The sequence below is a fragment of the Eptesicus fuscus genome, chromosome 12 (genome assembly GCF_027574615.1).
Source record: "Eptesicus fuscus isolate TK198812 chromosome 12, DD_ASM_mEF_20220401, whole genome shotgun sequence".
NCBI classification, from domain to species: domain Eukaryota; kingdom Metazoa; phylum Chordata; class Mammalia; order Chiroptera; family Vespertilionidae; genus Eptesicus; species Eptesicus fuscus.
The window spans coordinates 29,804,024-29,819,416 of NC_072484.1; the positions used below are offsets into that span (position 1 = coordinate 29,804,024).

Genomic DNA, 15,393 nt, shown 5'->3' on the forward strand with positions numbered 1-15,393 from the left:
AAGACATGTGAAAAAGAAAATTGTATTAGTCACCTTGGGCTACCATAACAAAATGCCATAGACGAGGTGGCCGAAACAATAAAAATTTATTTTCTCATTGTTCTGGAAACTACAAGTACCAGCGATCAAGGTGCCGGCTGATTTGGCTCCTGGCGAGGACTCTCTTCCTGGCTTGTAGACAGTCACCTTCTCACCGTGTCCTCACATAGTGAAGAGAGAGCTCTGGGATCTCTTCTTACAAGGACACCAATTCTACCAGATTAGGGCACGACTCTCATGACCTAATTAAACCTTAATCACCTCCTTAAAGGCCCTATCTCTAAATATAGTCATATAGGGGGAAAGGGTTAGGGCTTGAATGTATGAATTTTGGGAGGACACAATTCAGTCCATCTAATTGATAGCAAACATAATTGACTAGCTCTGCCTACTCTGGACCAGGGAATGGGCAGTGCCGACTCAAATGGTGGCTTGAGCACAGTTGAGAGATTTTTGAAGACAGATATCACATCTCATTCCTATCAACCGTGGCACCTGACCCATCTCAGGAACCAGAATATGACCATTGTCCAGCTACCACCTGCATCCAGTCCAGTGGACTGCAGTGGAGAGCCCCAAGCAGTAGGAACTGCCCAGAATCTGCATGGAGCAGGGTGTGGGAGGGCAGGCTTCAGGGCTCTGCAACACAGGCTGGAAACAGGAACTGAGGGGGAGACCAGGCAAGCACTAAAAATAGGGGAGGATGACCAGAAGGCTACCTGTTTTGGTCCCAGATGTTGGCCAGGTACATTAGAGAAGGAAGTGGCAGGACCAGCCCATCTGCCTTGGCAAGTGTCTTTGGCCAGAGGGCTGCAAGGCACATGGGCACATGGGTTGGGGAAGAACAGGATTTCCACATGTGAGAGTCAAAGAGTGCCGCCAGGCTGGACACTGGGATCCCTGGACAATGGGTCAAAAAAGTGGCTCCCAGGGACCGAGGTCGAGGGCACATGTCTCACGGGGACAACAGGAATTCATCCTGGAGCGGGGGTAAATGAGTCCAGGAATCTTTACTATCCTTCCTCTAAAACTCTGAGACAGGAGAGCCAGGAAGTGGCTAGGCCTGGGGTCAGACCTCGCTCAGATAGCAATTTTGGGAACCAAAAGCTACCCCACCCAGCCCAAGTGAGGCCCTGCAGCCTCTAGTCAGGAAGGGGCTTACTTCTGGCCTGTGTACACCTAGGTAATGTTTAATTTGCTCTGTTCTGGTTCCCAGCAACCCCTACCCTGGGGGATGACAATCCCTACTTTGGTCCTGGCCAGACAGCTAGGGGACGGAGTCTTCAGTGGCCAGAATGTGCTCCCAGCCAAAGATCTCAGGGCTGAGCCCATGCCCTGGGTCCTCAAGCCTGTACGCCCTCTCCCCACACCCCCACACAGTACCTGAAAGCAGACCTGGGTAGGGAATAGTTGCTCAGTGGAACTCTGGGGCTGGTGAAAAGCCCAACGTGCAAGATGGCTGCCCAGGGGCACGTTTTGGACGGGCTTCATGAGAAGCCTAGAAAAGCAGACCCACGCCAAGGAAGCAGGCAGGAGAGGCCGGGTGGCCACCTGCATCTGTGTTTATTGTTCTGTTTTCTCCAACCCCAACAGAGCAGAGTGTGAGTCCAGGGCAGCTGGGCCCGTCCCATGGTTCTATGGGACCAGCAGAGTCATGTGTGGTGGGGGGTCCGAGTCCATGGGACATCTATTGGGAAGAAGACCCATAATTCAGGGGGCCTAGCACCCCCTCTTCTGCACTGCCATGCCTGAAGCCCCCACTGGGATTCATGATGTGGCAAGCGTGAGAGTGCAGGCTGCGATGGGAGTGGGGCAGCCATGGGGTCAAGCGGCCATCGGAAGCTCCATGGGAGCCTGGGCAGGCCTTCTGAGGCTGCTGGACATCTCCCATGCCCTAAAGAGAAGTGGGGCGCTGGGCCAGCGAGATGGGCCAGCGAGATGGGCCAGACACAAATGGGATCTTCCCAGGCCACCTCTCCCTGAGCTATCCTCTTTCCCACAGTCCACTTCCTGTGCTCCTGTCACCTGAGGCCTCAGGTCTGCACAAAGTCCATCTCTTCCACAGGAACCGGTCCAGAGTGTGAAGTCCTACATCCCGCACCTCCCTGGGATGCTCTCCTGCCAAAAGCATCAGCACAGTGCTGGGGCTTCGACCAGCCCCAAGAAAGGGAGGTGAAAGAGGCCTGTGGAGGGCCTTGAGCATGGGGAGGAAGTCCTCTCCCCATTCAGGCCCATGGGTTGAGGTCTGTCCACAGCCCTGGCCCTGCATCTGTCTGTGCTGCCATCCGGGGCATGGGTGTGAATCCTGGTGGGACCTCCAGTCCGGGCCAGCAGGGGCCAGACCTGCAGACCTGGTTGGGAGATGGAGAGAAGGTCTTGAACGAAGGCTGGCTGCAGGGGACAGGAAGCCACTTCTTGACGCTAGTTCAGTTTGGGCCACTGCATGGGCTACGTGGCCCTGACAGTTGTCTAGATGGGCCCTGGAGAGGAAGACCTGGACCCCAACTCCCCATACTTGCTAAGGTCTTCTGGAGAGAGAGCCCACCGAAGGCTGGGAAAGGACCAGCCAGAGACTTACCGTAATTAGGAGTACGCCAGGCCCTGAAGCCCCCGGGCTGGAGAATGGAACTTCTCAGAATCCTCAAAAGGCTGGTCTGTAGTAACCAAGGGGAGGGGCTATAAGCCATGTGTAGCCTGGGGAATCTTGTCTGCCTGCCCTCTCTGGGCTGGGGACAGTACACAGGGCATATAACATGTCCTGAGTACAGCGCTCTCAAGAGCCTTGGAGGTAGTCAGCCAACCCTAGCTCTGATCTGGAACCAGCATTGCAGAGAGTTAGGTGGGGCGTGCCAGAGGGCCTGGCTCAAGGCGAGGAAGCAGATGGCCAGGTACCAGGACAGAAAAGAAAAGAGATCAGCCTCCGGGAGCACTGATACCCAATGCAGCGGCAGCAGCATGGCTTCCTCCCCTGTCTCCATGACATTCATTACTCCCATCACCCTTGCCCCTGCCTAACCCCCTCCCATGGTTGGTATCGGTGGCCCTCTGTCCTCCCCACCCCTCACATTTTAAACTCTCTTGGGTTAAAAAAACAAAGCAAAAAAAAAAGGATTGCCCTTTCAAATCACCCTAGAGCATTATCTAACAAGCCCATCCTCACAGTCATCTTCTAGGGCAGTGATGGCGAACCTATGACACGTGTGTCAGCACTGACACGCGTAGCCATTTCTGATGCCACGCGGCCGCATGCCGAGGATGAAACCTTTGCTGCTCCTGAGGATGAAATATTTGCGACTAGAGTCTTGGAGTTGGTTTTTTCCTCAAAGTGACACACTACCCGAGTTATGCTCAGTTTTTTGGCGAAGTTTGACACACCAAGCTCAAAAGGTTGCCCATCACTGTTCTAGGGGATGTGACTTCTTTTGACTTGCTATACACTGTTGGTTAGGGCTCAGGCTGTTAAACTGGATGTTGAGCTGGAGGAGTGATAAATGAAGTGGCAAATGACAACCATTTCACAATTGGGATGTGGAGGGATGATGTGGTCTCAATTTCTTATCTGTAAAATGGGGGAGAGGAAGCTGGGCTAAACTTTGTCCAAGGCCAGTCCCCTTCCATCAGCAAGTAACCCAGTCCCTCACAGTGGTGTGTGCTACCCTCCAGTGGACGCACAGGTAAAAAGCATGCAGTCCACGTGGGGTTCCTCCAGCTGAGTATTAGGTCTCTGCCCTGGGTTCAACTGGATTATAGGTGGGGCCTTGGGATGGTTTTCAGACCTTCTCCAACTGTAATTTGAGTCCCCTTTCCCTTGGTCACGTGGCCAGTGGATAGCATCCAGAGTGGTGACCATCCCAAGCTATGAGGACAGGGAAGTGGGGTCCCCTTGGACTCCTACAAAGCTCCTTGCTCTGTACTCTACAGGGAGAACTGGTCAACTGGCATGAGGCTCTGGTGAGATGTGGATGGCATGGGCCCCTCAAGCCCAGCTGCTCCACCAGGCCACAGTGGGGCAGAATGAACCACTCACTCACCTGGAAGCCCCTCTCCGTGGGCTCTGGGGCAAGCCTGGGTTGGGGAGCTTGGTGGGCGCAGCACGGGGGCAAAGGCGCTCCTCTGTTTGACAGCGGAGATCATGTTGACAGGTGAGAAGGAGAAGACGCTGGTGGTGGGGGCAGCCGCCGGGAGGGACATGGAGGAGGCAGCAGCCAGCGGGGGGCTAGAGGGCATGACTCCGGGGCGGGGCGGGGAGGAGCAGGTGCAGCAGGGAAGGCAGTGGGAGACACAACAGGGAGACAGCACCATAGTGAGTAGCATGGGCTGCTGACCCCAGGCCCAGACCTCACTGGGGGCGGTGAGGGTTCTGGGGGGACCCGTTCAGGGCAGGGTCTGGAGGCAGGCTGGGAGCCTCTGAGGTCCTGGGCCAACACTTGTCTTTTTGGGGGCTCTGGAGACCCTTTCTCGGGGCTGGAGGTGACAGAGTCAGACTAAGTAAAAACAAAAGCAAAACCAGAATATCCAACAAAATCAAATACTTGGAGGTGGCCCCAAGGATGAGAGATGAGCAAGAGATAGAACAGCCTAGGATTCCTGCTGAAAACCACTGGAAGTCCGAGAAACTGGAAAATATTTATGGGCCCTAGAGTACCAAAGTTCTCACTCAGAGTCAAAGATTGGGGTTCATAGCAGAGCTGGGGCAAGTGGTCAGGGATAAAGTTTGGGGGTAGATTAAGGCTCCTGTTACAAGGCCTTTCTGTCCAGGACCAGAGCTCACACAATAAGCACCTGAACTTCCTCCACAAATGTGCTCCCCTTATCAATCACCTCTCACCCTGGGTATTCTGTTCTCTCCCAGTTTAATGCAGGTCCTTGTCATCTCCAGCCCAGGTCCTACATCACCCTCTTCCAGCTGGTCAATTTTAAAGAGAAGCGTAGGACCCGACTGGCATGGCTCAGTGGTTGTGCATCGACCTATGAACCAAGAGGTCATGGTTTGATTCCGGGTCAGGACACGTGTCTGGGTTGTAGGCTCCATACCCAGTAGGGAGCGTGTAGAAGGCAGCCAAGCAATGATTCTCATCATTGATATTGCTGTCTCTTTCTCCCTTCCACGATGAAATCAATAAAATAAATAAATGAATACACACACACACACACACACACACACACACATACACACACACATATTTTTAATCCTCACCTGAGGATATATTTTCTTTGATTTTTAGAGAGAGTGGGAGAGGTAAAGACAGAGAGAAATATCAATGTGAGAGAAACATATCGATTGGTTGCCTCCTGCACATGCCCCAACCAGGGCCCAGGAGGAAGAAGCCTGCAACCAAGGTACGTGTCCATGATTGGAATCGAACCCGCGACCCTTTGGTCCACAGGCCGATGCTCTATCCACTGAGCCAAACCAGCTAGGGCTAAAAATATATTTTAAAAAATAAAATAAAGAAAAGCATAGGGATCACATACTCAGATTTTCCCGTCCAACCCCCTAGTCACCCAGAGCTGTGGCTTGCAGCCCTGCATAGAGGCTTTGTCTGTCCCTCCTCCCTGCAGCTTCCTCTCCTGGGGGCTTCTGCCCAGTGTATTTCTGAATCCCTCTTTCTATATCCTCATCTGAACCCAGTTCCCTGCCCTTCCTAAAGACCAATCCGGCTGTGATTTCAGTGTTGTCTGAGCAGCTGGCTATGGGTGGGGGCAGAGGCTTTCTGGAAGAAACCAACAGCCTGAGAAGGCTAGCTGCCTTTGCCATTAAACACCCCTCCCCCTCCCATTGATTCATTGCTGCCCTTGTCCCAAATGTGCTCAGGCCATGGATGGTCATCTCCTTTAAGACAATGCTCACTGCTAGCTGAGGAGGCCATGAGCTCCACGGAGGGCTTGAGACAAATGTACTCTATCTCTCAAGGCCAGGGGCTCACAGCCACATTTTGTAGCTTGAGTAGGATGGGGGTTGTGGGTCAGTCCAGGGCTGCTGGTGGCCAAAGTACAGACCAAGGGGCAGTCCACACAGATAGCCCAGACCCTCTGGCTGGGACAGTTCTGGATGTCATTCCAGGCACATCCTGGCACTCAAGGAAAATGACAGTTCCTGAAGCTATACCACAATGTCCTCCGCACACGAGGAGTGGATGGGGACCTGGGTAAGCACTACAATATTATGAGACGGGACTGGCACTTGGGCGAGTCCAGGGTGTCCCCAGCTGATGCTGGAAGTGGGATATAAGCAGCACTAGAACTCTCGATCCTCTGGCTGAATGGGGAGATCCCAGGTGGCCTGGCTTCTGCCCACTGGGTCAGGGAGTGCCTCCACTGCTGATGGCACAGTGTTATAGTGGAGGAGGGAGGGTGGTGCTCCAGATTCCAGCAGCTCCAAATCCGAGGGGCACCCAGAGAGAGGTTTGAGAGTGCTCTCCCAGAACTGAAGGGAAGTAAGAGCAGTGGAGAGGGGAGACAGAGCAAATGGCCAGGAGAGACAGAGGCTACAGGAGGGATACCAGAGGGTCATCGCCTGTGTGGATGCTGGAATATGGGGCTTAGGGTTCCAGAAATTGAGCCTGGGAAGAGAGAAGAGTGCCAGACTCAAACCCACAGCCAGAAAGAGCAGTACCCAGGGTGCAGGCCACGGGCAAGGAAAGCTAGGCAGGTGGCCAGAGACTTTGATCCTCAGCATTAGCAAACATAAGATGGGGGACAGGTGAGGAAACCACAGGAAAAGCCATGACCGGCTTCTCACGCAGCCTTCCTCATTCCTCTGGCTCAGCAGTGTCCCCACAGGACTTGAGGTACAAGCTCTCTTACAATTGATAGGGAGGTGCTTTGCAGCACACAGTAGGTGCTTTATAAATGTCAGCTTAATAGCTAAGCTATAAGAAGCTGAAAACAGGCTGCTCTGGAACTTGGTGTTGGAAAGAGGGACTTGAGGGCAGTGCAAATGGTAAAAGCCTAAATGTCCTGTTGCCCATCCACCTACCTTTGAAATGCCCCACCCCAAGAAGCCAGACAGAGAATGATTAGTGACCAGTGACACATTCAGATCTGAGAACCACCCTAGGCAGGGGGTGACAATGATCCCATTTTACAGCAAAGAAACTGACGTTCAAAGTAAATCACGTGCTGAATGTCAGACAGCTCCTGATTTGGACACTCAAACTTTGAATCCAGCTGTCTGACCACCCAGAATTCGCTCGCTCTGCATGACCCCATCGCAGGGAGCCACGGCTCCCCTGCCTCTCAGACCCACGCTCCAGGGAAGCCCCCTTTTCTTGATCCCTGAGTTCCCTCAGGCTTCCGGCAGGGGGCGCCATCCTCCTCCCGAAGTCCTAGTTTAAGACGAAAAGGTGGCGGTCCGCCAGGTTCAGAGGGACGCTCCCTAGTTAAACGCCAGTTTCAGGAGGACGGGAAGGCTAGAAGCGATGAAGTCAGCAAAGGGAGCTAACGGTGCAAGAACTGTCCCGGCCCCAGAGCCCGGGATATGTGTGTGTGTGTGTGTGTGTGTGTGTGTGTGAGAGAGAGAGAGAGAGAGAGAGAGAGAGAGAGAGAGAGAGAGAGAGAGAGAGAGTCGCACGCCGAGGGCTGGCCTGGCTCCCAATGGCAAGGCCAGTGTCGATGCTCAAGGGACAGGTGCCGGAAGCCTTTCCCGCCAAGGGCTGGGAGGCGCAGGGCCGAGCCCCACGCTGTTCCCGGGAGGCCCGGTCCCTCCCTCCGCGGGCAGGGGACACTCACTGGTGAAGGGTGAGGTGGCCGTGGAGCCATTGAGGAAGCTCGGGGAGCCGGGCACGCCGAGGCCAGCCACTCCCGGCGCCCCGTAGGCGCCGAGGCCAGCTCCGAGGCCGCTGCCGTAGCTGCTCTGCTGCGAGCCGGGGCTGGGCGCGAACCCGCGGGGGGACGCGCTGCTGCAGCTGCGCGCATAGCCTGCGAGAGAGCGGCGGTCAGGGGCGCAGCGCCGCCGGGGAGGGGGCGCCAGCGCGCTGGGGACGGCGGGACGCACCCGGCTCCGGGCCCGGCGTGGCTTCCCCGACGGCGATGGCCAGCGGGCTGCTGAAGGCGTTGATGCCCACGACGGCGGGGTGGGGGTGGCTGGGGGCCAGGGGCCCGAGGGGCGCGGGCGCTCGGGGGGCGCTGTACAGAGCCTCGGCCACGTCCGCCGCGCGCTTCAGGAGCAGCTCCTGCGGAGACAAGAGCGGGGCACGGCCGGGCAGCCGCGGGCGCCGGGGCGGAGACAGCCCGGCGGGGCGGCGCGGGGCGGCGGCGGAGGCGCCGTACCTGGTTACTGCTGGGCACTCCGTACAGGGCCTCCGCCAAGTCGGCCGCCCGCTTCAACAGCACTTCCTGGGGGCAGGGGAGGAGACAGCGGGACCAAGGAGCAGTCCCGGGGGCGACGGCGGGGCCGGGAGCCCCCGACTCCCCCCTTCGCCACCGGACACCCTCATCCCCGCCCCGCCGCGCCCCGCGGAGTACCTTGGGCAGCCGCTCGGGGTCTCCGGGGTGTCTGGGGATGACCTTCTGTAGCCTCTGGAACCCGTAGTCAATGGTGGGTTCATTCAGGGCTGGGGAGAGCGACAGCCATTGGAGGACGCCCCTGCCAGCGCCGGCGCAGGGCCCAGCCCGCGGAAACCAGTCCAGAAGCCTCGCAGCAGACCCCGCCACCCACCCCCAGCCCCAACCTCTTGGGGAGTCCCGGGTCGGTGATCTTAGACGTTTTTTTTGAGTTCCTTTCTTATTACAAAAATGGACACTGTATATACGTGTTAGCTTCTGCAGGACTGGAGGGAAAGTTTTTTTTTTTTTTTAATCATCTACAGTTGGTCTTATCAGGAGTAAATTATTTGCCATAAAAAGACACCCTCCCCCAACAATCTCCATTTATCACAGCTCAGGTGCACTCTCAGCAGCACCTCACCCCAACTAACTCACCAGCGGAAGCCTTACCTACCTCCACCTTCCACGTCAGGTTTAGAGAATTTCCTTTCGTTTACCCCAAAGTGTAGAACACTCACTCCGGGTGATTGCACTTGCATTCCTTCTCCCTTCTCCCTGGATGACTTTCCTTCCACATCTCCTACCCGCCCCCCCCCCCACACACACACACACCACTCTGCAGGAGGACTCCCCTGGCTGACAACCCCCCCCCCCCCCCCACGGTGTATCTCCACAGCGGAGCACGTGCTCACTGCTCAGCTCCCAGCCAGGCTGGAACTCCCTGACAGTAAGCAGGGTCACTCCAGTGGTGGGAGCCCCAGAAGGGCTCCGTGAATATCTGTTGGATGGGGTAAGGTGGGGGGTGACGTGCGTGGCTTGGGCTTAGGTGGGAATTTCTGGCCAGTGGCCAAACAGGGCCGGGATGGAGGATTCTACCCCTCATCTTCAGTGAGTGGCTTTCACTCAGGTCGTGTGTGTGTGTGTGTGCGTGTGTGTGTGTGTGTGTGTACATGTGTGTGTACGTGTGTGTACACACATGCAGAGTGAGGCTTGGAGGAACCAAGAGACCCAGGGAGGATTCAGAGAGCAGCGAGCCTGTGGGGCACCTTTGAAATACACATGCCCGTGGAGATGTTACTCTAGACCCTGAGGAGTGGGATGCTCTGGACACCCTGGCGAGAAGGCCCGAGGCGGAGAGAATGCCCAGGAGCGCCTGGGCGGGGACTGAGGAGCCAGGGGACAGGGAGAGGGAGGCGCAAGGAGGTGGGAGGCGGGCATAGGGAGGAAAGCAGCCGCTAGGGGGCGCGGCCACAGGTAGATTTGACTAACCGGGAGGCCGGGGCTCCAGAGCGGTACCAAGGACCGGGCTCCTTCCCGGGACCCTAGGCCTCCCCTCTCCCGCCCGACTCCTTACCTGTGTAGACAAAGCGGCCGGGGGCTCCCTTGCAAAACTGCTTGGACTTGTAGGACAGGGTCACCTCCACCACCCCGGGAATGTGCCGCGGGGGCGTCTGCACCCGAATGGCGTGGGGCGTGATGAGCTGCGAGGGGAGAGAGGAGGCCTGCGAGTGAAGACCCCGGACAGAAAGGCCCAGCCCCGGGACCGGAGGGAGTCTGACGCGGGGGGCCCACCTCACTCCACACGAGCACGTTCCCGAACACGACCTGCAACCCGTCGAAGAAGTTGTCGCCGATGACAATGACGGTGGCGCCGCCCGTGGTCCAGCCCTCCCCCGGGCTGATGGCCTTTATGCAGGGGGTGGCAGCTGGGAGGCGGGAGAGGAGCCAGGTCAGGGGCTGGCCCCAGGGTGGGGCGGGAGGCTGGCTGGGCCTGCGGGCAGCGGGGGCTGAACCGGGAGTCCTGACCTTCGGAGGGGTCCAGGCGGCGCGCCCTGCGGCCGTGCTTGGAGTTGTTGTGCACAAACATGTTGTCAGACACGGCCAGCACGTGTCCGTCCACGCTCACGGTCGTGGACACCACCACCTGCGGGGAGAGCCGAGGCCAGCCTGGCTGGAGCCCTGGGATTTGGGGGGGGGGGCTCCCAGGAGGAAACTTGTGGGGCACCAGCAACTTGAGGCTGGCGGCTGGATGCTGGAATGCAGGGTCACTGACATGGGGAACAGCTTCAGCCCCTCAGGGTTGGTGGAAGGGGAGCCAGCTGGGTCAGTGACATTCCCAGAAGCCCAATCTCTGACTGCCCAGGGAAACTGACTCCCGGAGCTGGAAAAGTCAAGAGCTGGGGGCGGGGGAGAGGAACTGTCTCCTTGGGTGGAGCGGCTACGGTTTTTGCAGACACACAGTAGCCCAGGCTCCGTTCCTGGGGCCCCAAGGCAGGAAGGAATGGGTCTTAGGCAAGTGAAGTGAGAGTTTTGACTAGGGGGCCAGCATCAGCTTGAGAACCCATCAGCACGAGCCCCCACCCTTGGGAGGAAATTGGGGCTGCCTTCTTCCCCCCTCCTTCCCTGGGACGGGTGTGCAGGTTGGGGATGTGCTAAGGGCAGCTGCTCGCTGCTTCACGCTATGCAAATTAGCTGGGTCGTTAATCATGTAAAAATGTCACAATTAGCATCTCCTTAAGTGGGGCTCTAATGAAGCCTCCCTTGGCAGCCAGCATAAGCTGAGATGGAGGCACCCCACCCCCAGCAGGCACCAGACCCTGAAGCACAGGGCCGGGCTGGGTTGGGCTGGCAGCGATCTGCCCTGGAGGCCTTTCCCAGGGTGGCAGGGGTACCCCTAACTCCCACTATCAGGAAAGGGCAGGTTTGCAGGGGTGAACCCTCTCCCAGACCCACCTGGAAGCGACGCATGTCTCGGGGATTCCCTGCGTTCTTTAGGCAGTTCTGGTTGCATTTGAGGAAGAACTTGAGGAAGAACCTGAAACAATATGGGGGTGGGCTCAAGGGTCTGGGGGCTCTGGAAAGAGATGAAGATCCAACTGCTCACATGCAGACACACACCCAATATTCCTATCACAAGCGACACACACACAGGATGCCTGATATCCACGCAGTAGACCCATCCCAACAACTATTTCATACGCAGAATACTCCCACAGTGTAGGAACCACACAGTGCCTATTTGTCCCACAAAGTGTCTTCTTAAAAGAATATGTCCATTATGTATACCATATATACCTATTACTCATGATTATACCCATCACACAATGTATACATATGCAGCAGGTACTCACACTTACCTGGAAACTTAGCCCACTCCATGTATATGTCATAGTATATGCCCACCACACATATAGTGCATCCATATCACATAGCATGTCCCTCCCCAAAGTGTAAGCATCACCCACACAGTGTGTACTTGTCATAAAAGTATATCCATTCTATACACTGTAGATGCCTTATGTACTATTACTCACAAAACATAGCCATCACAAAGTGTATACTCACCACACTCAGGGTATATCCTTCATATAAGCCTATTCAATACGCACTCCACACACAGTCTGTACTTATCACATACATATGGTACACTAATCACATGCAGAGTCTCTCCATTACGCACAGTGTGTGAGCATCCTACATAGTATGTGCACAGAAAGAATATGACAGTATATGCATTAATATACCATCTTATGTTATATATGATTACCCTAAATACAGCCATTGCAAGTACCGTACTGTATAGTCATTGCATATAGTAAGCAGATCTCCCCAACAAATCCCCCTCACGCACAGCAGATCTCGCTCACACATAGACCCCTGCAGAACACTGAGGTGCGGACATGTCATGTGACCCCAAATAGTGCACACCCATCAATAGTATACACTCCATCCACCTCTACAAGATACCCTGCAGGACAGACAGCCTTTATGTCCCCATAAGGTCGTCACCACTGTGTAGATGCCATATATAATCCTATAGGTCCTCCCCAAGGTGCAGGCAACTCAAATGCTCCCAAATAATACATCTGCACAGTGTAGACACTCCATTTATATCACATTATATGCCATTGCAAAGACTCCCTACACCCCAATAAGACACCCCATGGTATAGACCAGTGGTCGGCAAACCGCGGCTCACGAGCCACATGAGGCTCTTTGGCCCCTTGAGTGTGGCTCTTCCACAAAATACCACGTGCAGGCGCGCATGTACAGTGCAATTGAAACTTCGTGGCCCATGCGCAGAAGTCTGTTTTCGGCCTGGGCGAGTCTATTTTGAAGAAGTGGCGTTAGAAGAAGTTTAAGTTTAAAAAATTTGGCTCTCAAAAGAAATTTCAATCGTTGTACTGTTGATATTTGGCTCTGTTGACTAATGAGTTTGCCGACCACTGGTCTAGACACTTCTTTGCCCACAGTAGTCACCATGCATGCCCCACCTTTGTGACAGAGTGTTGACACCCTAATCACACACAGTGTAGACCAGTTTATTTAAATTCCACGTTAATATACTCAGTCCTTTATAAGGTGCTAAACTGAGGAGGGCAAAATAGCGGGATAGGACACAGTCCCTGTCCTGAAGGGGATTAATACTAACCCTGGAATGTCACTGATGATTCAACTTCAAAGAGGACACCACTTCCCTTACATGCTCACATGTGCCCATTGCATGCAAACCCACTCCCAAGCCTACAGAATCCAGAGGAAGGGTCCCTGGATGGGGCTGGAGAGCTAGGCTCTGGCCCAGGCAGACTCATTGTGTGGTCTGGAGTAAATCCTGCATCTGTGGCATCCACTTTCAGCCATAAACCAGGAGAGGAGTAACTGATGGCTGCTGAGGCGCCTTCCAGTTCTGCCTCTGGAACATCCTTTATCTCCTACTTCCCCAGTGCCTCAGGCTGCTGTTTCCTGCAGGGTCCTGGCTCCCCCTGGGGGAGCCCCCCTCTTGGCCTCTTCCACAGCCCTTGCTCACAGGTCTTCCCACCCTTTCCCTTTCCAGTACAGGTTGCTTTTGTCCTTTGGGTCCACACCAATTCCCACTTCCTGTCTGGCCTTTGGGGACCACGCCTCCCTGAGAGCCCCAGGGCCCTTCTGGCACCTCCACTTGGGCAGACCTGCCCCAGGACATCTCAGTTTTGAGCCTGGTTGGCATTACTTGCAGAGTGGTGTGGAGCAAAAAGCAGCCACACAAGGCCTGAGCCCTGGGTGGGGGTGATGAGAGTCGGTTCCCTTTTCCCTTCCCTCCGAGCCTGCAGTTCAGAACTGCACACAGTTGCCCTGGCCGGTTTGGCTCAGCAGATAGCGTGTTGGCCTGAGGACTGAAGGGTCCCGGGTTTGATTCCAGTCAAGGGCACATAGCTGGTTGCAGGCTCCTTCCTGGCCCAGGCTGTGGTCAGGGCTCATGCAGAAGGCAACCAATCGATGTGCTTCTCTCACATCGATATCTCTCTCTGTCTTTCCCTCTCTCTTCCACTCTCTCTAAAAGCAATGGAAAATATCCTCAGGTGAGGGAAAAAAACCAAAACTGCACACAGTTGATGCCACCAATGATGGAGCTGCTGAAATCTCACCCACTGCCAGCTGGTAGTCCATGGGCTCCCACCCAGTCGGAGGCCCAGCCAATGCACACATGCTCCAGAGAGCCTATTGCTGCAGCAGCGCATGCCCACCCCCTGCCGCCTCAGAGCTGTTAAGAAAAGTTATCCACAATTTGCAAACAAGGCAAAAAGAGGCCTGTGAGCCCTTTCAAACACATCCTGGAACAGTGGTTTTCAAGTGTGGCACCCACACCACCTTTGCCGCATCACCTGGGAACTTGCTAGAAATGCAGACTCTTGGGACTCACCTCAGACACACTGACTCAGAACCTCTTGGGGGTGGGGCCTAGCCATCTGTGTGTTTATAAGCCCTCAGGTGATTCTTTTTTCTTTTTAATATATTTTTATTGATTTCAGAGAGGAAGGGAGAGGAGAGAGAGAGATAGAAACATCAATGATGAGAGAGAATCATTGATCAGCTGCCTCCTGCACACCCCCCACTGGGCACTGAGCCCACAACCCGGGCATATGCTCTGATCAGGAATTGAACCGTGACCTCCTGGTTCGTAGGTTGATGCTCAACCACTGAGCCACACCAGCCGGGTAGCCTTCAGGTGATTTTGATGCTCCCTAAAGTTTGAGAAGCACTGCCCCAGAGCTGCACTACCCCGCACAGCAGCCACAGCCCTGTGTGGCATTGAGCACTTCAAATGCAGTTTGTCTGAGCTGAGATGTGCTGTAAGTATAAAATACCTATCATATTTCAGTCACTTAGAAAAAATGTAAAATACCTCATACACACACACACACATACACACACACACACACATATCACTTTTTTGGTCATTTTTTAAAATTACTTTATTGATTAAGGTATCACATATTTGTCATCAACCCCCCCCCCCATTCCCTTCCCAATCCCCCCCTATATATCACTTTTAAAAAAATACTCATTGGAGGATATTTTTTCCATTGATTTTTTTGTTTTGTTTTGTTAGAGAGAGTAGAAGGAAGGGAGGTGGGGGGGGAGAGAGAGAGAGAGAGAAACATCAATGTGACAGAGACACATCGATTGGTTGCCTCACACACACCCCAACTAGGGTCGGGGATCAAACCTGCAACCAGGGTACGTGCCCTTGACCAGGAATCAAACCCAAGACCCTTCAGACCATGAGCTAACACTCTAGCCACTGAGCCAAACCAGCCAGGGCTCATTAGTAAATTATTTGGTATTGATTACATGTTGCGATGATAATAATTTTGGATATACTAAATAAAATATATTTTCATAATTAATATTACCACTTCTTTTAAAAATGTGGTTACTAGAAAATGTAAAAATTACATATGTGGCTTGCATTATATTTATATTGACTATGTTGCTATAGAGTATTATGTTAACAAAGCCATGTTAAGAGTTAACTGATTATCCAGGGGAAAGTAACTTTGACTCATATTTGCTATTGGTGGGGCCCAGATGTCATAAAGTTAGGTG

The 15,393-nt window shown here is 54.4% G+C and overlaps 1 protein-coding gene across 2 annotated transcripts in view; it reads right to left on the reverse strand.

Annotated features, from left to right (window-relative positions):
* Positions 1-2,622: 2,622 nt before the first annotated feature.
* Positions 2,623-15,393, reverse strand: part of EBF4 (EBF family member 4) — a 52,149-nt gene continuing 39,378 nt past the window's right edge. For both annotated transcript variants that reach the window (XM_054723903.1, XM_054723904.1), the window contains 10 exons: positions 11,260-11,341; positions 10,333-10,450; positions 10,099-10,232; positions 9,881-10,007; positions 8,506-8,594; positions 8,311-8,376; positions 8,036-8,213; positions 7,771-7,959; positions 4,071-4,268; positions 2,623-2,693 (listed from right to left, as the gene is read on the reverse strand). In XM_054723903.1, coding sequence (XP_054579878.1) covers positions 2,623-2,693; positions 4,071-4,268; positions 7,771-7,959; positions 8,036-8,213; positions 8,311-8,376; positions 8,506-8,594; positions 9,881-10,007; positions 10,099-10,232; positions 10,333-10,450; positions 11,260-11,341 — 1,252 coding nt within the window. The remainder of the gene's footprint in view (positions 2,694-4,070; positions 4,269-7,770; positions 7,960-8,035; positions 8,214-8,310; positions 8,377-8,505; positions 8,595-9,880; positions 10,008-10,098; positions 10,233-10,332; positions 10,451-11,259; positions 11,342-15,393) is intronic.